Raw genomic sequence first — 26,299 nt, forward strand, 5'->3', positions numbered from 1 at the left:
TGTAAAGTTCTTTTTTTTTTTTTTTTTTTTTTTTTTTTTTTTTTGGATTGCTGGCAAATTCAAAACAAATATTAAGAAATCGGCTATTCAACATGGAATGTAGTCACCACAAGTGATTTGCATTACCATCGATACAACTGGTCTCACTTTGCAGTTGCCATGGGCAGCAAAACATCAGGGCCAACATCTTTAGTGGCTCCTTATTGTGCGAGTGGCTTGATCTCGTGAGAAACCTACATCTCCTGGTTTGCCTAAGGCATCAAAATACCCCAGAGCCAACATCTAGTACAGCTAGAATGTAATTACATCCTGGAAGCACACTATCTGGCACTCAATAGTCAGAGGCTGAAAATGAGTGCTGTTCTCAATTTTTCTGGAAAGTGCAAACAATAATCTAGGTGACAGAATATCAGTTTACTCAGTTTCATTGTGGAAAATATGGACAAAGTACAGAAAAGGTAAACACATCTCTAAAGGCTTAGACACATTCATTTCAGAGTAATAGATTCTGTAAAAATGACTTTTAACACTATTCTTGCTTTTGATCTTGCCAAGAGAGAGCTTGAAGCAAAGGTCAAGCTCGAGCACTTCAGGATCTGGGGAAATTTGGTGACCTGCAGGTGAAATGCAGTAACAAGCTATCAGATTTTAGTTGAAAAATACATATCGCAGAGAGACTTTAATATAATTCAGCTCTTTCTCTTATAACCTTCCTTGCCGATTTCCTCCAAATTTTAACAGGCTTCTTTCGGGAAAAATAAATAAATAAATAAATAAATAAATCAGCAATTCACCAGAACTACTGATAAGAAAATACACCTGCCTGTCACCAGGGGGAGCTTTAATGCCAAAAATTCCAGTGACTTTTTCTTAGTAATTCAGCTTTCTCGGGAATTGCAAGGCTACTGAAGAGAATGCTGAATTTCCATCCTTTCTCCTCGTTCCTGAGAGAAAAGGATCAGTGTGCTGCCCACCTTTGCCTGTGCAGGGGAAGGGCAGCTTGTAGGCACCGTGTTTTCACTGGCCCTGCTCCTCCACATCCATCCGGTCTCATCCTGCCGCTGTGTCCTGTCCCAGGTTGGGCTGGGTAGGGGTGCTTGGACTCCCTGTGTCCTCTGCTTGCTCTCCCCAGGCACAGCTACAAGTCTGGTAACTCCTGTGCCGCCTGGAAAGGTGAGCCATCACAGTGAGCAGCCCATGAACCCACACCGTTTTCAGGGTTTGCCTGGCACATGGTCCCCTAGACTTCTTGCTGTGCGCACAACATATACAAAAGGGGGGCACCCTGGGCTGGGAGGATCATGGCAAACATTTTAAGTATATTTTTTGTAGTGGTCATTCAATCCCACAAGTCTTATTAAATGTGTTCTTAAAAGTAATTACTCTGTAGTTTGCTCAGAGCCTGCTGACAGTCTCTTCTGGCTATAAAATAACATTGGTTCACAGGTTGAGTGAAAGCTGAAAAACCTGAAAAATCCTGTTTCAGAAAAAATTAGCAGCTAAACCTAATGAGAGCTCTTAAAACAACTTCCTTCTGGCCCAGGCAGCTCACAGGAAAATGAATCCCTTTTCAGATCCATATGCTTGCTGCAGTATTTCCTGTGTTTTTCTGGTCACATTCACACACATAATTCATGTGAGTTTTCAGTCCTAGCTGTGGGCCTAAAAGGATGTGGTTGAAATCTTCAGTCTGCTCATGTTCTTGTCTCCATGCCAAAGCTCTGGTGGAGGGTTTTTGGAACTCTCTGTTCCTGCTAAACTGGGCAATGTCGCATCCCAAGGGGTGAGGGAAGGGATAAATTACGGAGAGGAGGAGAACCACATGGCCATCTTTACAAAAAATTTTGATTTTCAGTAAATTCAGACTACTAGTCATACACTTCAAAAGGAAAAAAAAAAAGTCATAAAACTCAGACAACATCCCCACCACCATGCAGGTGGCCCCCAAGAATCAGAAGCAAGTCTTCTGTTTTTGTGGGAGGATTGTGCTGTACAAGCCACCACAGATGTGCTCAGTGCACGGTGGTGCCACTCACACTACACAAAGTTCACTGTGAACCTTGGGCTTGCTTGTAGCTTTGCATGCTGTCTTTTGACAGCTTTGCCTTTTCAGGGTTGAGATGTTTGTAAAGGAAATGTGACTAGGTGAAGAGGAGATATCAACAGACATGGAGGGATTGCAGAGGTGTGCAGTTAGATACATTTTCATATAAGAGTAAATTAAAGAGGAGGTGAGCCTCATACTGTGGAGGGTTTTTGCAAAAATCTTCCTTAGGGAGGTACCCCTGCATATACCTGTGCTCCTGTTGACCCACCTCCACCCCCAGCAGACCCCACTACAACCTGACCAGCTGCCCCGTGCCCCCTATGCCGGCCCCACTGGTGGTGCCGGAGGAGGGACCTGCTGTCCCCTGTGTAGCTGGCTGATGGCACAGAACTGAGGAGGGGCAAGGACCTGACTAACACCCTGGGTACCCTGCCTGCAGCTCCTCTCCGGGAGCTGAGGAGATGTCAAGCACCACAGGAGCCCCAGTGGTTCGCTTGGTCAGCTTTCTCGGGATCAAGCTTGGGATTTTCAGTGCAAAGGGGCAGTTATTTATTCCAGTAGGGCTCACTGGAGTCAGAGTCTGCCGTGGGGCTTGGTTGTTAACCTCAAACCCAGAAATACGGCTACAGTCAGGAAATAAAATTTAATGCCCTTCCAGATGACTGGCTTCACAAGAACCTAACATCTCGTATAGAAATATTATCTTTTCTTCAAAAGCTGTTTCAATTCAGAGCACAGCATTGCCAAAATCTTTGGAATTTCACTATAAATATGTCTTATAATATAAAGTAACCAGAATAACACATGTTGCCCATCCTGAGCTTTCTACTTTACATTTGAAAATAAGTACTAAGCCTCCCACATTCTCTTTCCGTAATATTTTATGTCGTTATTGCTTAAAAGGTTGACTTTAATGTCTTCTGTTACTGCTTAGAAGCAATTAATAATACTATGATGTTTACACTGCTCTATATTTGGTATAACAATACTCAATAATACTACTTTCAAGCCATACATAAATGCTGTATCACAAACATTTGTAAGCTAACCCTTCTATCATAAAAGCAAAGTCATTTTTTCTATCGTAAGAGGGTCTACCCTTAGAAAGAGGCAGGTTTAACATTCATTGCGTGAAGATTAGAATGAAATATCAGATATGAGGACTTCATGCTGAACTGAATGAAGTCAGTGGAAATATTAGAAAAAATAGACTTTGGTCTGGGTTGGATCAGGCCCTTAGACCACACATGGTGAGTAGGGGACTGATATTAGTGCTCCGCACAACCTTTTGTTTTTCACACACCAGGTACTGGTGGCAGATGACAAGTTATAGCACAAATGCCCCCTTTTTGATGTACAGCAGATGTCAAGCTTAATCTCCACTGAACATCTCAGTCTCTCTAAAGGTAATGTGGTATTTACTGCAGCCAGGGCCAGAGCCATTTTGAAGCAGAAGTCGCCAGCTGTGTGAAATGAAACGTACTCAAAGCTGCCAGCAGTAAGAAATTAAACACAGACTATGGCAGCATCTGCCAACTTTTAGGGCAGTAGCAGAACAGTGGTAGCCAATTGAACTTGAGGTGGCAGCAATTTAATGCACCCCATTCACCAGCTTAGAGATTCAGAGATAATTTATCTCTCTTTTTTTTTTTGTTAAATTGTATATACTGTTACCATACTACGAGTCTCAGAAAGGAGAAAGGGGAGTAGATAGAATGAGGAAAATAGACAAAGCACTGGAAGATAGCATCCTGAGAAAGAACAGCACAGAAGCATATCCTGTCTCTTTCTTGCAGCAGTATATGTACGGGAATTTCACAAATACTATCTCTGTAACTAGATCTGATACATCAGATGGAACAGAGCTAGGAAGTTTGTCCAAGGCCATGCTATAATAAGACGTGTGGCAGTTTCAAGGTGCTTTCTGACTAAGATGTGGGTAAGAATGGTATATAAAAGAAAAGAACTACTTTTGAAACCAAAGCTGCAGCTTTCTTTTGTGACCTGGTTATGCAAAAGAAAAAAAATGTAATCATACAAGACTGCAGAATAAATTTTCTTTTTCCAGTGCTTTGGGAAGTCCTGGCAGATGTGTGCCTTCTACCTGTGAAGCAAAATGCACACAGCAAAGTGCTGCATCACATTACATTACAACACATTAACAAACAAGAGGTAATAATAAGGTACAGCTTTGACTTTTTTTGTTACCCAAGAAACAACTATTGAGATGGATCTTCTACCTAAAAAGGAGGAATTGAAGAATGCACCACTGCAGCTCTGCTACGGGATCTGAGAAGTACTTAGCTCCATCCCTGGTGATTGCTTCAGGTACTGGACTGTGCCTGAATTGTGGAGCAGTCCCAGACATCCACCCAGAATTCATCTCAGTCCCTTAGCCTGCTGGAAGAACAAAGAGGTCTGGAATATGAGTTCAGAACTGAGGGGATAGTTGAAAACCAGCTCCTTCTTTTGTTCTGACTTCATGGCTCATGTGCAGCACAGTCTCATTAAAAAAGGGTAGGTAATTTCTCATCATTGTAGAGATTGGAAAAATGTAATGCCCTGAGCCAAAGTGATTTACCCCCATAAGAAAAGCATATGAACAGCACCAGCTTAGTCTGTGAATTTTGACAAACCTAGCCTGATGTACAGAAAACAGTGCAAGATTTGTATAAGATTGTGGCTAATATAAATTTCATAAAAAATAAATTTAAGACTGTGTGTGGAGCACAAATCACAGAGACACAGTATTTTTCTTTTTTTGTATAGTATGATATTTCTTTGTGTTGCCCTGATGTATTTAGTTAATGGTAGAAGCCCTTTGGAGTTTGCCATAGAAGAAAGCATCCCAAAAAATCATATAGGTTTCTGTAGTCACTGCTTAAAACTCACAAACTTCATTCCTCTGCCACTTGAAGTAAATTTAGCCTGAGATTTTTGTTCTGTGATGATTCTCGTGGGCTGTGAACTTGGTGCTTGCCACACTAACAACAATCCTTTATGTCTCCAGACTCTATCCATGTTCCTTGTTAACCTTCAGTCACAAAGTAATGAGATGCATCAGACATTGTGAAGCTGGCCTAAGGGGTTACAAATTTGGATGAGGGCCACATACTGTACTAATTGCTTCTAATAAATTACATATTTCAGGAGGGACATCATGATTTTAATCATTTATTCTGCACGTTGTTTCCTTTGGAGAGAAGAACAAGGCGGCACTAAACAAGCCCAGCATCTGAAATTCATGGCAGAGACTAGAAAGAGCTCATTTAATATCAACCATCATTGTAAATACTAGAATTATGCATGTATCAAATCCCTGGGTCTGAACACTATGGGAAGAGCCAGTGAGTGAGTCCTGGTTGTTTTAATGAGCCAAGCCAAAATTATGTCGTTGGATGTTCCTTAGATTTATAACAACTCAGACTTAATCCCATTTCAAATGCTGTAGTTAGGACCTAGCTGAAGAAAATGTCTTTGCTTGTCTGCAAAAAAAAACACATTAAGAGGGGAATTTAAAAGATGAATTCTCCCAAGGAGTAGGGGAAAAACAGAATCAAAGGTACCTTTCACCTTGGTGGGGTAGGACTTTAATTATGATCTGATGGCAGCTAATTGTAAAAGTGGTCCAATGAACACAGAAAGCAGCAAGAGTTTTCTGTAAAGCCCACTGAAATTAGTAGGATCTTGATGATGAGCCCACCTGCCTCCTGCAGGGTGAACTCAGATGATGGAAGGTTTCCTATTTCCCTGACCTCTAGCACACCCACACCAGTGGGTTCACTGTTAATGAAATCCTCAAACCACTCGGGAATGAACACTTCCTTCTCGAGGGAAGACCTTGATGATATTTAAATAGCTGCTAGTATTAATAGCAAAGGCTGGTAGATAATGTGGAGACTTGTGAGCTCTGGGGAGCAATGCAGGTTTGGGAACAGCTCAGACTGTCTTGTGTTTGTCTTTGTAAACCTGGTTTCCTGTCACTCCAGGCTGTGTTTCCTTTCAAGGATGAGCTGATATACCAAACAAAGTGTGATTATCTAGGCAAAAGGAAAACTGCCTTGGTACAAAGTATGCCTTCGATGGGAAGCTGCAGATGTAGCTCCAAGACTCAAATGTGCTCTTTTAATTTTCATGTGGTAATGAGATGCCAAGGAAGTACCATTACCAGGGATAAGTGCAGTCTGAGCTGCTTCTCTCTACTTTAGAGGGTTATTATCCCATTTCAAGCTTCCCCAGAGAGTGCATGTATGGGTGTGTGTGGGGAAATGGTGAGAATCCAGCACACCTTCCAAGGCGTCCTCTGGCTCCCCAACCAGAATAATGAAGATAACTTTAAGGATGCCATTCATGGATGAATGGATATTTTTGCTAAAACAGCTGGACATCTGCTTTGATACAGAGGAAAAGGCCTAAAGGATTCTTCTTTATTTTTTCATACAGAATGAGAAGCAGGTCAGTAAGTAGGAGTAAGAAGCCTTAAGCAACGAGAATTGAAAAATATTGCTCTGTGTAGAACTGGTGAGTTCTAATTGAGACACCTTCCCCTGGTTGTTTTTATGGTGTTCTTCATAGGGAGGTACGAGATAACTTCTGCACATGAAGAAGATCTTAAAATGGGAAGGAGAAAGTGATGGAGATTCAAGCTTAACACAATAGCACATGGGAAGTTGGGGAAGAGAGAATCTGAAGTTCAGACATAAACACCCAAGAGTAAGGGAAGAAAGGAGGGACACAGACAAAACAGAGGTGATAAACTCAGAGGACAATAGAAAAATTAACTACATTCTCAAGTATGAGACAAACCTAACACTGATGTGGAACGGCATAAGCTTAGTAAAATTGAAAGTTTAGCCTATGACATTAGAGCTGACATGAAATAGAGAAGCAGTTTCAGCCTTCCTAATGTTCAGTATTTCATTAGTTATTATTACTATCCTCAGGTAAAAGGTTTTGATATACCTGGAAAACAACATGAGAAGAGGTAAATCATAACATACTGAAAATATTATGAATTTGGTCTTCGGATTCTGACTTTTGCTAACATTACATACAGTGTAACAGTACAGAACTAACAAACAGTGCTGTAGCAGAGTTAGCAAAAGAAATGATTTTGGAAGCAAAATGAAAATTCTCTTTGCCATCCATTAGGCATAGTAATACAATACTAGCAGGAACTGGGCTGTTATCTGGTTTGCTGTCTGATTTGCTCTCCAGATTACCATCTAAATCAATAGCTCTTACATTGATTTTTCCAGCACACTGTATTCCAGTAAAAAGAACAATGCTCTGAGATGAGTCAGCTATTTGCTACGTCTGCAGGGACTCTGGTGCAATTTTGTTTAGGAAAATAAAAGCAGAAGCCAAAGTACACACACATTTATAGTGATAAGAACCTGCCTGTTGCTTGCACCCTAACCTGTCACTGTCTCTGCAGACACATGGATTTGTTACAGCTCGCTACAGCAACTACAGGCCCACCTCAAGACAGACCAAGCCATTGTAAGGATGGAACCAAAGTATTTGGGGGCAATGTTAGACAAATAAGAGCACTGTCTTTCAGTTTAGGTGACTGTGATGGCAGGGCAGGAAAGTATGCCCAGGTTTAACTAAGAAGCTGATCTCCATATACTTACTATCACACACAGATCATCAGCAGTACTGCATTTTCATATATTTATTTCATATATTTTCATGTATTTGCATATTCCATATAACAAGTACTATAGCCCTGGTACAGTATTGAGAGAGATTCGTCATCCAGAATCTCATTCTTTACTGTGTATTGAAGACTACCCTGTGAGTACACTAAGGGAGAAACAGCATACCAGGAAAACATACGCAAAGCTGAGTGAATAGTGTGAAATCTTGAAGTCTACTATTCTGAAAATATTGCTGAGTATTGGAAACTGCTATAAAACTAGACTTCTTTAAATCATTACAGAATTTTTACAAAATTCTGCATTTCACAGTAATGCTTTCACAGCATTGTGTATTTTGGATTGCTATGTTTTCCTACTAATCTCTTAGTCTAAACAAAATAACATTCATGTTTTCATAGCAACGAAGAGGAAGGAATAATGAATTTTCTACTCCAATACTTTTTTTAAATAAGAAGGATAGTATTTATGACAGTTTAGTATGTTAAATTTGGAGCAATCCAAGCTGCTTACAAGTAGGATTACCAACTTTCAGCTGTCCACCTGTTTATCTAGCTGTACTGTGCAGTTTAGGGTGTTAAGGTGCACAGGAGAGGCGTTTTGTTCTTTGCTTCCTTCTGTGTACAAGATATTTCAGATCAGTTGTGAACTGTCTTTCCTACTAGAAAACTGTTCCCTGGGAATAAAGTTGATGGAGGAGCAAACTATGCCAGGCAATTCCCCAGACCTCAACAGGGGTAAGACTGAGTAGGCTGCAGTCCTTGAGAGGAGCTATGAGGACCTATATTACAGACCACTTCATTTACACATTATTTAGTTTAGGCTCATGGAGCAAAATAATACAGCAGTGAGATCAACTGGTGTTATGGCTACTCATGCAAAGCTTCTTCTTTCCATAAGTTATTACAATTGACTATAATAAAATTATTTCTAATATCCAATAAACAAACTTCAGCCCATATTGAAAAACAGATAGCAAGTCTTGTGCAGCACCTGGGTGATGTTTTCACAGTTGCTGAGTGCTGGAGAACTGAAGCTACAGAATGAGATCTGTAGAACTGGCTGTTACAGTAAGTTACCTAACAACAGGGTTCACTCTACAAATCAGATATTCTATTGTGCTGAGCAGAAGGAATGGAAATAGAGAATATTCATAATATATCCAGGGACACCTGGCAGGACTGGCTTTGGTCTGCAGTCTGGAAATGGTCCTATACTGAAACGTGCTGGTCTGAAGAGCTGATAAATTGCCATAGATCTCACCTACCTGCAAGCATTCGCAAGTCCAACTCTGTTCAGTCATTGGAGAAAAAAGGCCTAGATAGAGCTGCCTGATTGCAGCTAATACTCTGCTGCTTTTATGTTCATTCCTTAAAAGCTCATAAGCCCTCTAAACATTTGCTGAGATTTCTCATGACAAGTAAGGCTTCACGCTTCCTGTGTTGATGCTGTGTTCAAGGGAGATAAGTTCGAACCTCTCAGTGCCCTGCACTGTGCTACTCATGGGCACATGGGGCCATGGCTCATCCCTGGGTGTCCCCTGCATGCAGGAGGGGACAAAGCTGCCGCATGTAATGGGGGGGGAGTGTGCTGCCGGGGGCAGGGACAGTACCTGGACAGTACCTTTGAGGGCAGGCGGGGTGTACACGCTCTGCTTCCTTTGCTTTGGCGAGGCGCTCTGGGACTGGGGATTTAAAAGAGAGAGAGAGACGGTGAGAGACCGAGGCAGAGAGAGCCTTCTGTGCTTGGCAACTCAGAGTCTTGCCATGCAACTTTTCCCTCTCGTTATGTGAAAAATGTTTTAAGGAGGGTTGCTACAAATGCAAATTCTTGTTTCATGTTTGAAATCACCCTGGGTGCTTGCCAGTGTAAGTGGTACACCCTTATGGCAACAGTAGGGTGGGACTGAAACAACACCTGAGTACATGCAAGCAGTGATGGGCAATTTGTAATATCCTGCAATGCTCTGCATTGCTCCAAGTTTAGAGGGTGCATACGTCACTCTGAGAAGTTTCTATGAAAATGATACTCTGCAAACCTGATGCCAGTTCCTGGCAACTTTTATAGCTCCCGGGCAAAACAGACCCAATATTACTGAAAATTCACTGTAAAAATGTATTGTTAAGCATAAAATTAAGGCAGCCTGTGGTTTTAACAGTGTATGTAGCTGACTCTCATAAGGTAAATAAATAATTTAGATATTAAAATAATGCAAGATTTACTTTAATCAATATTCCAACTAAACAGGGTATAAAGAATGATTCTGTGTATAGATAAGGTAATACTGAAATTCTTAATACATACATTTTTACATAAGTAAATGGAAGATCCTTCCCTCTGCACTTTTTCAGCGTGTTATATTACTCCCCAAATAATTTCATCAACCACTCTGCCTTTAGCAAGGCCTGCTTTAAGTGGTATCTTTAGACACAGTTAAACTTTTTTGACCCCAAAAATCACACCCACATACGAAAATGAATTGTTCTAAAATAACAGTAAAATTACATACAGAGTAACACAAGTGTAATTAGAGCAATGTACAGTTAGCAAAAACTGACTGAAATATATTCCAGTGCTAAGGCAGTGCAACTTCTGCAGAATTAAAGCAGTTAAGTTAGTGTATATGTAATATGGAATTTCTCTATAAACAAATGACAATAAAACTACATAATATTTCACACATGGCTAATTTTTGAAGACATAAGCACCACATTACATTCCCAAGAAAAATATAAAAAAAGCTGTGCCTAAGCAAGCTTTATTTTCTCTCATCAATTTCTAGTAGCATTTGCTCATAACGATGCTGTCTTTTCCCAAATATTTGCTAAAAATGCCTCCTACTTTTCCCGTGAGTACTTTGGTATATTGTCAGGTAATTTTAATCAGATCTATCTCTTCAAGGAGCATTTGAGACAGCTCTTAAGAAAAAACACTTCCACATGAATACAGCCAATCATAGTACCTTATCACAGTGGATGGAGTGATAACATTTATAAATAAAAGATTGTCTTCTTTTGAAAAAGCAAGCTATTTATAAACACTGTGGGATAGGTTGTTGATCCTCACCCCAGTGAATCACTGTAAGTCTGTGTTAGAGTCCAAATCTGAAACAATCAATACCTCCTGCTGCTATTTAGAGCTTTGCCAGCTTCTCTGAGCAATCAGGGGAGGAGAAAGTGGTCGAGGAGCTGCAGGAGCTGTGCAAGGGGAGATCAGAAAATGAGAGTGAAAGTGCCAGCTTTCAGCTGTCCTGCAGACAGCACCAATCCTGTGCCAGCCATGGGCTTGGCAAGCAATAGCAAGGGGCGAGTTTGCAGTGGTTTTGCAGCCCCACAGCCAGTGCTGGCTGGGACGAGCTGGCAGGGCCACCTTGGGCCAGGTCAGCTTTGGTTTGAGCGGACAGGGCGGCGGGGTGGAGGGGAAATGTGCCTTGGCCAGCTCCCTGCTCTAGGGGACCTTCTGTGCTGCTGGAGGTGGGGTGACTGCGCAAAGAAAGACATCAGCTGGGATGGACCAGTAGGCCGCAAAGGGATTTTAACAGTAGGTCTATTTTAACTGTAAATGCATTGTAAGAAAATATATATATATATTTCACTTACTTCTGCCTGTGAGATGTTTGTTCTCTTCTCATCTTTTTCTAGGAGAGGAAAAGATAGGAAAAGAGAAAAGTTAGTACAAAAGACTTTCTCAGTGCAAAGCATTGCAGCTCTGCCCTGCACCCTACAGCACCATTGTAAATAAGAAATTTCCCTTTTGATTTACAGCTTGTTTGTGTGCCTCAGAAATCCAGAGGCCCCGATTAGCGTTTAGACGTGAGCACTGTGTCTAAAGCCCTTCACTCATGTTTTGACTGTGAACTGACAAGTGGTGGTGTGTGGTCAGCACCTGGCCCTTTGGCTGGGCTGGCAGCAGGGCTCCATGCTTGAGTGGCCGTGGGGACTCAGGGCTGCTCTGCCCAGGCCCTGCACTCTCCCATTTCTCCAGAAAAGCAGGCTTACCAACGCCTGGTAGGTTGCAGTAATCCTCAACAAGAACTCCACCTTCATTCAGCTGTTAATACACTAGCAATGACACTCAAGAGCACCTAAGAGTAACATGCAAAACCAGCAAACCAAAGCGTAACTAAGTCTAGTCTTTCATCTTAAAAAACCACTGGTGTAGTGTTGGAAATGGCTGTGGAATATTTCCTGGTACTGCTTGCTTTTGTTGCCTTAGTTTGCTCTTGAGCATAGGCATGGAAGAAACAGTGAATGCTAGAGATTTCTAATGAAAAAAGCACCTCTGAAAACATAGCTGAACAACTAAATGAAATTGGGTGAAGCAGAGGAGCCAAGGATCTTCCTAACCATAGCACTAAATCAGTTTGTGCATCAGATTAAATTATTTTTCTAGTGTTGTCTTGATATGGTTAATGGTCAAAAAGTGTTTCTTCTGATGATGATTTCCCAAATATTTGACAAAGATCACATGGGATCTTTGATGCACAATAGTTTGGAGCTCTAAAATTTAAGTGTCTCTTAAAAACAGACATCAATGTCTAATTGTGCCACCACGCCTTACAAATTTTTCCACGTGCAGATACCACTGTGCAGTTTCTACTGAGGTGTAGCAGATCTGAAAGAAGAACTAGGTCTGTGTAACATCACTTCATCCAGCTTAGTCTCTATGCGTCTGCTGCTTGCGGTGTGCTGTGTGTGAGGCGAGCCAGTCCGGGCAGACTGTCTGCATTTCCTGTTGTCCTCATGTTGTCCATGCATCTTGCAAATATTAATTGACTTAGTGGGTTTACTCAAAGTATGGATTTACCATTATATTAGAGACATCCAAATGACTTACACTCCAGGTTAAAATATGTGGTTCAAAACAGAGCTGATTACTCCAGTGTGGTCCCAAAGATACGGAATTAGACAAGACAATCAGGAGGCCAGTTCCTGCCATTGACATTTGCATGACCTTGGGTAGATGACTAATTTCTTCCTTGACTTCCCTACCTGTAAATAACTATTGCAGTACCTAGTATCCTCTTAAAGCTCTTTGGAGCACGAAGATAAGCTGGCTAAATGAGTGATTATTTAAGTGTTCATAATCTTTCATATTGATAGTATAACAGAGAGACACAGACTTCAATGACTCAACATTCAATTTTTTTTTTTTTTAAGCTCAGAATCCTGGGTTTAGTTCAGAGGCTGAAAATTGAATAAATCAGGAACTTAGAGCAAGGAACAATGAAAAGTAAGTCATGTCCCATTCCTTCTTGAAACTCTAAGCTTGTCCAAATTCAAAGAATTTTTGGTAAACTCAGGCTGAGACTTGCACAAGGAAGGAAAGCTGCTGTCAGCAGCCTTGTCAGATTTCAGGTCTTGTTTCTAAGGATTTGCATTTCTCCCTTTGGACTTGCACGTTTAGTGTTCCTCTTAGTGGGGTGACATTAAACCTACCAGAACTGGAAAGTTTCCAGCCTTTCCTTTCATCCAGGAACCTTTATATGAGGGTAATTTTGTGAACAAGAACTGGTCCTGTATGGAGTTACAAATCATTTATATCCGCAGGGCAAGGAATGCCAATAAACAGCATCAAACACTGTGGAAATTCAAGAACGACTTACAAAAACACAAAAACAAACAGTTTTTCAAATCCAATAAAGAGATATCAGAAATGAACCTGAAGGACCAAAGGAGACAAACCTGAAGCAGAAAGTGTGAAGTGTTTTACATGAGTTGTGAGATAAAAGGAAAGACAGAGATGGTTCAGGTATGTTTTGGTCAATGGTACATCTTGGTAGACATTCGTTTTGGGGACAGAAAAAGCATTGCATGCTTATTTTGATAAAAAAAGTGTTAATGGAGAGCATAGATCTTTAAGGAGAGGTGACGAGAAATAGGAACAAGGGAAGCTGAGATCACTGTATGCCATAGACCAAGGCAGGGAATAGAAAATACAGAAAAATTCTGCACATAGGAGAGAAGGAAAAGATGTAAAACAAGGGAGATAGAGCAAGAAGAGGGCAGTGCTTCTTCTGTGTGTGCAGCTGAGGTAGCGATGAGAGACATGGGCAGTGGGTTGTAGCAGAAGCTAGAGGAGAAATTTAGAGATGACAGAGAGCAGAGCAGGAGGGCAGTGTGCACTGGAGCTCGACCAAGAAATATATATTGAGCTATACTGGTCTAACTGAAGGGTTGCAATTATACTTGTGTGAACACTCTTCCTTGGATAGAAATAGTGTTTTTCCAGTCTAAATTATATTGCTTTGAAAGCAGTTTAAATAATGTCATGAAAGCAGGGTCTTAATAAGAGCGTGTCCACCAGAGACACACAGGTCCACACTGATGCTCTCACTACAACAGGTTAGTTCTGGCATGAGAAGAAATCTCAGAGACAGCAAAATTTGCGACGGGAATGGATAGTACAAGGTAAGAAAGAACATGATCTGTCAACTGTTGTAACTGAGACGTATCCATGTAACAGGAATCAAACAAGACATTTCCCACCCTTACACCCCTGTCAAATCCATTGTACAATTAGAAACTGAATTTCTTTACTAAACTCTTTGAACATAAATTCCTCTTGAGAGCGGTGAGGAAATGATCTGAAACTAAACAGACATGATTCACAAGGGAGAATGAAATCCCTTGTTTCTCAGTGTCCTTCAGTTCCCATTGACTACTGTGCACACTTCTACTCACAAAAAACCACCACATATTTATACAGAACAAGTAATTTCCTTGTCTTGTTTATAACTAGGCAATTACACATGAAGAATTCAATTGATCAGGTATACTTCTGTCTTATATGAAATTAAACTCTTGTTTAGATAAATTCTCCCTACAGGTTCTCTTTCTGCGGCCAGGGAGACTGTTTAATGATGCTCCATTTTCTTCTCACAGAACATAACATTGCTCACAGAACACAATACTGCTCTGTTATACTCCAGATCTGAATATATGGCATTTTTCCAGTTTGACTTATTCTCAGCTGCCCTAATTAACTAACTACAATCTAATACTCAAGTCATTTCTTGACAGCTTTTACGTTTTTGTTTTCAAGTGGTATGTTAGAAATCATATGAGAACTGAGAACAGATTTGTATGTACCCAAGTTACTGGAAAGTGGGGATTTGTCTCCCACATGCTCATGTTAGCTTAGCTCTTTTGAACATTTATTAGCACAGCCACCCAAACAAGCTGACAGAATAAGCTGAGCTACTCCAAGGGTGTCCTTACATGAGGTCAGAAATAAGGTGGTGTTATCTGAGGTCAGACAGGATCAGAGCATACGGAAGCTGGCTATGGGCAGAATGACAACTGCCTAATGCAGCTCATCACTCTTCTGCTGAATCTACATTGCTGTGGAAACAGCAAGGACATGCTGAGGGAAGCCTGATGGTTGTTTTCAAGATCAAAATTCATCTGCCTCTCTTCTCCCACTGGGTAATGTTAATGCACTTGCAGCAGTCATGCAGGGCAAGAGGTGATGTGTTTTAAAATATGTGGCCTCTGATATCACTCAGGGACTCTGCAGTGGAGTCACCCAGCAACAGCTCATCTCATCCAGCTAAGTACCCTGCTTTCTTTCCTCTTGGCAAGAACAAATAAAAGCCTCTTCTGTAGGGTTTCAGTCAGGAACTGGAGGAACAGACCAGGTCAGAGAGGCTGGCTTTTACACAAGAGAAACTCAGTAAAAGGCTGGTGTAGTTTTTGGAGAAAGTGTTGTGTAGAGAGTTTGGAATTCTCCTTGGGAAAACAACGATGTGGAGTTTCAGATAAAATCATAGGTGGTTGGTAGGGTTTTGGACATTTTTTTTTTTGGTCAGAGTATCTAAATTTGCCCTTAAAATAATAACTACAATAATTCTTTAATTGCTCAGATAGTGGAAATAATGCACGAGTCATGTGCCTATAATAGATGTAAGTTAAAAAGTTAAACAAGAATGGTCTGAATCTCAGTGAAATGATCCTGAAGAAAGAGTTTAAGGACATGATGCCACCATTGGTCTGGAGCCTGCTTACAGTCCTGCCCCTGCACTGTGTCAATGGTACCACTGGAAAGAGCAAAGTAAATGAGCAGAGCTATGGACACAGCCTTTTGCATGCAGACTTTAGTGCAGGACACACCAAGCTATGGAGACAGAAGTCAGATGATGCTACAGCTATGAAACAATTCTGCCAATTTCGTGAGTTTTTGTGAAGTGTCTCCATGGCGAAACACTACCACGCCTGTCAGCAAAGCTTTCTCTCTTGAAAAATGTGAAAGAAATGAACCAACTGCTGACTTCTTATGAGTATGATTGATGATGACATACAGTTTTGTAGGCAGAAAATGGAAACTCATTTTCCTGGCTCCAGCTCCACTTAGCCATCTCCTGAGATGAAAAGGAGGGTGGCTCTTGGCTCCAGGTGCAGGGGGTTGGTGTTCGGGCAGTGGGCAGCAGAAGCCTGCTCCCAGCCCTGCTGTGTGCTAGTTTTGCAACAGGGCAGATCACCTGTTTCAAAAACTTGCATTCAAATGGCACAAACAATTTCAGGAACCAGAGAAAGAATTGCATTATTTTTCAAATAATTCTTCATTCTCTTGCCACTTAGTGGCAGGTGAACCTGAAATTTTCTGAACATTTTGTTTTCTGTCATTTCACATTTCAGCTTCTCCATCAGTAAAATAAGGATTTTTAAAATTATTATTATTATTAATCTACCAGCTTGCCTCACTGGTGTTTGATGACCACAGTTTGTATTTGCATTTGTATTTGCAAAATAAGCTCACTGAAATCTGATTTAGAAATTGACTGGTGTAATATTACTTTGTGATTTTTTCTGCTATAAAAACTACATTTCCTTTCTTCTAGAAGACAAAATAAGATCAAAAAATATTTCATACTTTGCTTTTGGCAGAACGCTAACCACACATTGCTGGATTAGCTAGAACTTCATAGCTTTTTACTAAACCACTGAGCTAGGAAATGGAAAAAGTACAATAAGGCAAACATTAAAAAACCAAAACAACAACAACAAAAAACCCTCATGTAGTTAATTGTTTGACTTTTGCTTGTTGGTTTCTATTTGCCTGTATCTATCAATGAGAACTTGATTATGGGTATGGATGTAATTACATTTAATTACAAAAAAATATCCTGGTAGGCCCTCCCGGCATGAGTATATGTTTCTGAAAATTTTCACATTGCAAAAGCACCTCATTAAACTCCAGTATTGCAGCTGCTGCAGTAAATGTAGCTAGAGGGTCTTCTGCCTCCTCAGTCAAACGCTGACAGGAGAGTACATTCATTACTGTTCTGCTGCATTTCACACACTAATCGGCATCTAAATTACTGCCTGCTCCTTTAGGGAACACTAATAGCAAGATTTGTATAGGAAATATTAATAAAAACAGGAAAGAGAGGAGTTTGCTAGAAACAAAAGCATTAGGATGCTTAACATGTAAGGCACCTGCGGTTAAGGCACGTATCCTGTGGAAGATCCCGTGCTACCCTGACAGCACCTACCTGCCACCCTAGCTGAGGTGACTGTGCGGTAGATGGCTTCTGCACACCAAGTATTGGCACAGTGTGGCAAGGTTGTCCTGGTTGAGGGGACAGAGAAAGATTGAACTGATGGAACCAAAGGGAACGGGTCAGAGAGAAATGTGCATGTGGGACAGAACAAGGAGGCAGCTGTGGTCTTCTGCTCATGGGCAACCCCCTTGTAGGACAGGGAACTCCCACAGGGCTGCAGCACTTTGCACTACCATGCCCTTAATTGCTACTTGGAAAAAATGAAGTCAGTTATAAAAAATAAACGTGAAAAGTTGCAACAACAAAAAAACTTCAGATGAAACCACAGTGTGGCAATTTTACTGATTTTATTGTTTCATTTTCTAAAAAAAGAGACTCCCGTTCTGCAGAATTCTCTTCCTAGATGGTGACTTTCTCTGGATTTATTTTGATATACTCCTGCTTACAGCATCAGAGAGTTGAATTGGTTGTTCTGTTGGAAGAGCAGCACAGGGAGAGTCAATCTTGAAGCTGTTAGGAAGGGCTGGGCAGCTGGACATGAGGTGCTGCATAGCAATGTGCTTGGCTGGACGGGAAAGGACCCCAGTGTCTGCGAAGAGCAGACCTGTGTGCTCTTCCACCACCTGGCTGTTCTGTGTCCTGCACCTAAACAAAAGGCTTGGATTCACCTGGGCTTTCTTTACATCCAGATCACATATTCTTATACCAGTGGGAAATGGCTCTGCAAGGAATTTATTACTAACTCAGCATTTACATGCTATTTCAGCCCAAGTGTAGTTGGTCATGCCATCTACACTAAGCTGGCTCAACATTGCTCTAGTTCATCTAGAAGTTTTTTCCAATGAGCTTCTGACTGTAACCAGCCTTTCAGAATTAGCTAAAATGCCATAGGCCTGATGAATCAGTTTATTTGGACATTCTATCTTTTCTTTCCAGGTAAATTAGCCCATTTATATTCACAAAGCTATTTCCCACCTTCAGTATTGAAGTAGCCATTACTAGTACTGAGTATGGATAGCCGTCATCTTAGTTAGACCAAATACTTCCTGATGGTCCTCAAAGACAACTTCTAAATGAAAAGAATGATCATACTTCTCCTACCAACGCAACAGCATCTGGTCTAAGCAGTGTCTGCATCACTGCACACCACACAGGCAGTACCCAAGGGCCCACTTACAACTGCACAGCTGTAAGAATGTGAAATAAAACCCTTTCATAATATACACAGATCAAAATTTCTTTAAAACATACATTCTGATACTGTAATCTGGTTTGGAAGAAACTGGAGACATTACAAATATCAAATGTGAATCTAAATGCATTTGTTCACATCACACGAATCTCAAAAAGGAATTGTATGGTGGTGCCTGCTTCACGAGCTTGTTATTCTAGTTTCACACCCAGCTATGTAAATCAGTCTAGTTTCACTGGCATTAAACTAGAATATAACAGTGATGAATCAGGTCTGCAGCCTTACCACAGGGCACTCATGAATTGTTATTACAAGCATCAAAAAATCATCCTTTTCCTAAGCTTTATGTTTTCAACTTTCTGTTCTCCCTCCCTAAGAGATTCCAAACCTCTTAAATAAATAAATATTTAAGTCCCATAAATGAATATAGCATCTCAAAATATACATTGGAAGATATTTTAAGTTCTTTATTTTCTCCTGTCTTATTAATAATGACTTATTTCTTATCAATAATGACTGAGTTTTTCTTTCTGTCTTCTTCAATACTCTGATCATACATTAAGCAAAACACCATCACATTCCTAATCATCACCATTTTGCTAATGGAGATCCTCTTGTAATGCATCTAGGAGTCATGCACACAGACAGATGGGTGTAAGCAAGAGCGTGTCTGCATCTGCTGTGCTTTGCTGCTCTGCATAGGCAGGATGTGAGCTGAGCAGCACTTATGCACTTTGGTGAGTATTTTTTACACAGCTAGACCCTTTTAACAATTTTTAAGGTTATGGGCAAAATATGCACCATAATCAGGAGCTTTTTTAAAGGCAAACTGAACTAATTTGACAGAATGGTAAAGTCCCCTTGTAATATTTGGGTGGTTTTTGTTGTTGGTGGTGGTTTGTTGTTGGTTGTTTGTTTGCTAGTTTTACTAGTTCCATTTACTATTTTACTTACTAGCCCAGTCATGATTTTACTAGAACACAAAGCAGCCTTTGTGGAAAAACCTGTCATGAAAAAAATCTTCCATGCTAAAATTTCTTTTTCTCATAGCAAAAGTCCTGCAACCCCACACCTGCGAGGCCCTTTTCTGTAGCCCTGCTCTGTGAGAGGGTTGGTGAGCAGGAATGCTGGGGCAGACCTTCCCGACAAGAAGTCCCTCGTCAGTTGTATGGGGATGGTTACAGACTTGGCAGTTCTTCCCAGACAAAGAAATTAAGCAATGAGAAAAACATTTAAAATAAATTTTCTCTTTGAATAACTGATGACTGACTGAATTATTGACTTGACTTTAGATCAATGCTGGGCTTGGAGCTGCTTTCTTGAAGTGTATCACTATCTTGAAGTGTATCTATGTACCACAGACTTCTCTTTGGTGAAGTCAACAGAGAGAGCTCTCAAAGAACGAGGGGCAAGAGTGGAAGAAGGAGAACAAGAGTGGAATCAGAAGAAAGGAAGTCAGTCTTTTATTTTTTTTTCTTTCAGTATCTCTGATAATATTTTTTTTTTTTGTCCCAACGTAAACATCTTACAGGGTTTGGGGGAATTTCTCTGAGATAAACTTCCCATATAATTTGCAGCCTTCAGCTAGTAATTCATGGCATTACAGCTGGGAGACATCTCCTGCAAGACCACGAGGTGTCACTGTGACCAGAAGTACCAGGTCAGGGTTGGCCTATACCTGGCTTCCAAGCCGCAGTAAATTAACTCCTTCCAGAATAATATCATTTAGTTAAAAGCAAAATACATTTTCCCATTTCCAGCACAACAAAGTTAAGTTTAATCCCAAGTCTTTGTAATTTGTCATCTGTGCACACACTGCACTGCCAATTACGCTCTGACCCTCTGGAACAAGAGGTACTTCAGTGCCTGGTTTAGTTTACAGAAAGGTTAGGGGAAGTGAATACTGCTCTAGACAAAACAATTCCAGCTCAGAAGTTCAAAACAAGTTCAGTGCTGCTCAGTGTAAATACTGTGGCAAATCTAAGGTCTGCATCAGCAAAACAAACCAGAGTTTATGAGAAAAGCGAAAAACAGAAAATCATTTTACTACCGACTTTACTAGGCCATAAGCAACAGGAAGATTTGCCATTGACTTCAAAGCCACAATTTTATCCAAGATATATAGCATGAGTATGGTAAACAAATAAACAACCAACCAAATAACAACAACAACAAAAAATCTAAAACCAAGGAACCAACCAACCAACCAACTAACCAAGCAACAACAACACAGACAAATGACTGTCATTTAGTGAACTATTTCTAGCATTACGTCAACTAGGAAAGAACTTCAGCCATCTGTTGGCTGACTTCTTAGTCTGAATTGTTACACATATGCATAATATAGATAACAATATATAAAAATATATAATACACATATAAATAATGACAGTCACATTAATAGTCACTCCATCTGTGAGATCCAAGTTAATTCATTCAACTGGATAAAAGTGAGGCAAACTGAAGCAAACTGCTGTGATTGGTGATGTGGAATTTGAAATCCTTGGCCTGTTGGCCTGAATGTTGATTGTAAATTCAAGTCTCAGATGTGCGTAAAGTGTGTCTTAAAAGATACATGATGAGTTGCACACAACTCTCTTTTATGGACATTCTTTTAGGATGATTCAACTCTCTTCTGGACTGAAATGTAGATAAGAAAAATTCTTTGTGAGGCAAATATATGTAAACTAGGGTGACGCTGATTTTCTGGCATGATCTCTGGTGGCTCTGGGGAAGAACGCCATTACAGTAGGAGGAGAACCTGACAGCCAGCATTTCTGTGTGCCCCAGGAGGTGCTGGAGGGTCAAAGTGAAGTGCAAGATGACCTTGGAAAAACAGAGTATCACAGAGATATAGAACAAGTCAAGGGACAAGGACTGGAAAATCAACCTAAAGCACGACACTTTGTCTCAAAATTTGACTGTCTGTGTAGAAGGAGAACTTACCTACTTAAAGGTTATACTGACACCAGGTCTATTCTGACACAAAAGCATACGTCAACAAAGATTGCATCTTTGCTCATGGGTTAAGGGCAGTTTCCACACTCACAGCACAGACTAGCCTAGAACACGACAGTGAAAGAAGAGAAATGCATAGAGGAAAAAGGGGGGAAGTAAAGATGAAGATTGCTTCTAAGAGGCTTGAAGAGGGCCAGAGCTGTTCAGTGACTGCCAGCAAATACTCGGAGGAACAGGAGCGAAGAGCAGAAACTTCGCACTGAAATGAATATGTCCAAACAAAACATACTGCCAAACTGTTAAATGCAGGTAATGGCTAATGTTTTACCAACTATTACCAAAGTACATTCACAAAACCTTCCCAAATAGTTTGCCCATTGACTCTAACACTCCTAATAATGTATTTGTGAAAAGACTTAACATGTTCATTAAATATTTTCAAGTAAAAAAAGCTAAGTACCTTGAGAGAACAAGTTGGGAATTCACCAGTAATACTGAATAGTGTCAGTAGTATGTTACTTCCCAGATGATTGCTTGATTTAAGTTCAGTCTGTGTTCAAATGAGATAGTGAAGAAGTTGAAATCTAAATACAACTGAGGCAAAGATCATAAAGAAAAATCCAAGATGACCAGAAATACAATACTAGCTGGTCCCCTGATATACGTTTAAAGCATTCCCTAATAGCTTTGTATGGAGGAATCAATTGCAATGGAAAACGGCTTGGAACTGACCCACCGGTGGCAATCTATGTACTGGAGTTGTAGCTGCAGTAACTCCCCCTGCGAGCTGTTCCTTTCTCTGCAGTAACTCCCCCTGCGAGCTGTTCCTTTCTCTGCTGTGAGCAACAAGAACATTCTAAGTTCTAAAATAAAAGGCATCATCAACAGCCAAAACTAAAAAAAAGTCAAACATTTCTTTGCTTGCTATAGCTCATAAAACAACAAAAAATATCCTAGCTGAATGGTTGTATATTGTACAGTCTGGAAGGTGACATTTACCAGGGGAGAAGAAAACATATACCAAATAAAACTCTTCCTTAGCCAGTGATTATTATTGCTGCCTTTGCAGTTTCCTTCCTTTCTGAATAATACCTCAAGGATTTCAGTAAAAATATGTTTTAAAGCTAGTCCTTGCCAACTACTCTCTGCTTTCCTATGATTAGATTGCACATGCATAAAACCCCTCACATACATGTATCAGTTCATGCGCATATAAAGTGAACTATTAGCGATAGTGCTTCTTGGGTTTTGTGACCCTTATACAAAAAGAAGATGCAAATGTCACTTTTGTGGATTTATTCTTTGTTTTTCTATCTGGAAGTTTTCAAAGAGTCAACATAATGAGGTTCCATAATCTCATTCTCACCATGAACACGGCTAGACAGGATGGAAATGACAGGGCAATCATTTGTTAACGCAGAATAAGTTAGCCTGTAATTTCCAAAGACATTTTTCAGAATTTCTAATAACCTCACTAAATACCAGGGCCAGAGGGGATCCTGTGTTTTGTGTTACACGTCTTCATCTACACTGTCACAATCAGCAGCACATCATTGTGATTCATGTGGAATGAATTGTTCCACACCCTCCTACAGGATATGCTGTACACATTAAGGCCTAAGTCATCCACTAGCATCAGCATTTTAGGAAGCCTGAAAGCACATTTCTAAACAATTACAGCTCTGCTGTCTACTTACCTTGTTTAAAAAACAGAAAGTAAAAAAAACTAATGTTGAACTGGATCAAAACACCTGGATCACAATTCTTTTGACGAAAAGTATTATTTTCTCTCTCTCCCCCTCCCCGTGGTTCCCCCGGCCTCCTACAACACATTTAGTTCTTCAATATAATTCCAAATTGGTGGTGGTCAGAAAAAGAGCAGGAAAGGTTCACCCACACCTTTGCTTTACACCACTGTCTGAGAATAGCTACAGCAGAGAATTCAGAAAGACTTGAAGGGAATACTATCACCACAAGCCTTTCTCTTTTCTGAGTGATAGAGACTCAGTGCTGAAACGTTTAGGCTGTGGGATGTCTACGAACCAGGATAAACAGTACTGTAGGACGCAGTAAAGCTCACTGCTTTACTTCAATAAGAACTTTCCATCTGGCCCAAGCAAGCTCATGCACTGCTGTGTGTGACTCTTCTCTGCTTATGTTGTCAGAATGAAGGATATGGTCTCAAGCGGAATATACTGCCTTTAAAATGCACATTTGTGTACTTAGCACTGCTAATGGACTTCTGTAAGTGTGGTTTGGCTCTACAAGATAAAAAAAAAATGCCAAGACATTCACTCTCTGTGGTATGCCTGTGTCCTAGGTATCCCAAGGAAGACACAAAAGAAATGAGCATGTAACTGCACTTCATTCTGCTGCTATCATACTCTCCTGATCACCCAGTAAAGCTATTTAAGGAAAATATTAGAAGTGATGACTTTAAATACAGACACACGATTAGGGTTTTGAGGGGTGGAAGAGGAAAACAGTTCCTTCCAACAGACATGTGGTATAATTCTATCCTAGAACTGTTTAGATGACTGTAAAAAGGAATTAGGCTGGTTCAACTGATCATATTTCCACAGCTCATGACACAGCCAGCTCAGACACAAGGAAAGCAAAGCCAAGTTCTATGGTCCTCGTACACTCGCTGAATTTCAGCAGTCCAGCCTTGTGCAGTTGGTGAAAACTCCCCTGACTGATAGCATCTTTTTGGTTAGAGTTCCTGCTAGCTTTCAGTCCAAATTCATTAAATTCCTACTGTTGGTGGATGTTGAAGTGAGACTTCAACTTGAATTATTTCACATAAAGAGTTAATTGTTTTTTCCTCTCTGGAAGCTCAATAAATGGGGCTATCTTGATTGATGCTTTAAGTGCAACCCCTCCCCAATATTCTGAACATAATGAGGTTAGTGCTAAAAGCTGGATTCTCTCTCGTCTGTCCACATTATCTATTTATTCTGCACACATCACCATGGTGAATGAGTGCTGCATTAAGTACTAAATAGTAGAGGTCAGATAAACCCCGTGCTGTTTTTTTTTTTTTTTTCCCTTCTCCTCAGGAAGGCTGAAACATTTATTAATGGATTTTAGTTTATTACTTTATGTTAAAAAAAAAGGATCAGTATTATTATATTATTGAAGTATAATTTAAACAATCTTAAAACATAATAATTTAATATTCTTATTTAAGCCAATTTGTCTTACTGTGCTTAAATGGACTTAATTTCAAATTGTGTACGATTTTTTCTGCTGTTAAAACAAACAAACAAATAACCCAACACTCAAAATGCAAACAGAATGTTTTGCTCCAGGCTAAACTGGACCTATTTTGATCAAAAATATATATTTAAATGTCACAAGCCCCAGTAATTGTCTGCTCATATAGCTGTACTAAATAAATATAGCTTAGGTACTTTGACTATAGGTAGCTACATATGCCTAGATGTTTCATTTTTTTAAATCAGAAGCTCACCATGTATTCACATTTCTCACCAAAACAAATTGTGTGAAGTGTATAAGTATTTGGCACAGAGCAAATCTGTTAGGGTTTCTCTAGCAAAGTGCTAAGCTTTATGAGCGTAATAAAGCTTGAAGCTGTCAAACTGGCTTTCTCACAACATTATTTAGCTTTCCACACTGCTATTCTCTACCCCATGGCACACCTCTTTGTCACATCAGTGTGCATTAAGATGAAAACAGAGGTAAACTGTTCAAAAGCTTATCAGTCCTGACACTGGATAATCAAGGAGCTGGAGATATGTAACACGAAACCATATATATTAAAAATGATTTGCAAATAATCTCCTGGGATGGAAGAAGGCTGTTTCTATGGTGCTTTTGTATAAGGAATGAGGAAAACAGATGAAGAGTACAAGGTTCAGTTCTAAAAATACCTCCTGTACTTTCAGATAGCTCCACGGATGTTGACCCGTCAAACACAAAACCAACAGAGGGCAGGAAGCAGCAGCAACAAGCAGTGTCATGGCACACATTAGGAGCTCAGCTGCACGGGTAAGTAGAAGAGGAAGTAAATTCACTTGTGGAGTATAAAAGGATGGAATGAGAGAAATGGATAAATGTAATTTTGCCCAAACTATGAATGAGTGACATGTCCTCTCAGCTGCACCATTTCTCCCATCTAGGTCCAAAATCTGAGTTCTGGTTGTAAATGCCCACCTTCCATTTCCAGACAGCAGTCATACCCAGTCCCTTCCACAACCCAAAGCTTTCTCTGACCGTGATTGCAGCTCATGGTTCCCCTTCTCATGGAGGGAAGAGAAACATCACCGAATGTGAGGAACTTGTCTTGTTTTGACTGTGAATTTACTTATTTCAGCCAAGTAGACTGTAGTTGTCTGTGTAGTCTGGGGGTTTAGGTTGTCAGCTGCAAATAGCAAAGGCTCATCCTGAGCTGAGCTGAGGACCACGTAGTACATCCAAAGAGGAGGCACAATAATACTTTGTAGTTATTGTACTTCTTTACCATAGCGGTTCTTCCGTGCAAATTAAAGAAATCTGAAGGCTGCTTTAACTACTGTAACACTTACAGACACAACATATTTTTATTAGGCTAGATGTCTACAACAGCCAAAGGAAGAGTGAAGGCGTAATATCAAACATATGACAGCTAAGATGGTGAGTTAAAATGGTCTGACAGTTACCTGAAGGTACCAGTTCAGAACAATACAAGACCTGAAACTATTGGCTCTTTTTCATCTTCAAGACATGTAGCTTACTTGGGCACTGTATGAAGCAGTACGTATTTCACACTGCTCCAGACTATGTGTTTTACACAATGCATGAATTGTGGGAATGTTTATATTTGTGAACTAATATGTTCATGACCTCAAAAAAAAATAGCAAAAATGCATCCGGGTGCCTCTGTGATAACCTCTAGATCAGGCAGAGCAGTGCACAGTTCATTCCAGCCAAATCAAAGC

The 26,299-nt window shown here is 40.3% G+C and overlaps 1 protein-coding gene and 1 long non-coding RNA gene across 3 annotated transcripts in view; both read right to left on the reverse strand.

Annotated features, from left to right (window-relative positions):
• PPP1R1C (protein phosphatase 1 regulatory inhibitor subunit 1C) overlaps positions 1-26,299 on the reverse strand; it is a 48,219-nt gene that overhangs the window by 12,567 nt on the left and 9,353 nt on the right. Inside the window, 2 exon segments of the mRNA XM_040561861.1 lie at positions 9,331-9,391; positions 11,307-11,344. Coding sequence (XP_040417795.1) covers positions 9,331-9,391; positions 11,307-11,344 — 99 coding nt within the window.
• Positions 17,543-23,377, reverse strand: LOC121072350. 2 transcript variants are annotated; one of them, XR_005821145.1, is made up of 3 exons: positions 23,057-23,377; positions 21,820-21,909; positions 17,543-17,854 (listed from the first exon to the last, which is right to left on the reverse strand). It is a non-coding gene; the product is annotated as an uncharacterized LOC121072350 (long non-coding RNA). The 2 variants fall into 2 exon arrangements; XR_005821144.1 differs by lacking the exon at positions 23,057-23,377 and having other exon boundaries at positions 21,820-22,083.

This window comes from Cygnus olor, chromosome 6 (assembly GCF_009769625.2).
Source record: "Cygnus olor isolate bCygOlo1 chromosome 6, bCygOlo1.pri.v2, whole genome shotgun sequence".
NCBI classification, from domain to species: domain Eukaryota; kingdom Metazoa; phylum Chordata; class Aves; order Anseriformes; family Anatidae; genus Cygnus; species Cygnus olor.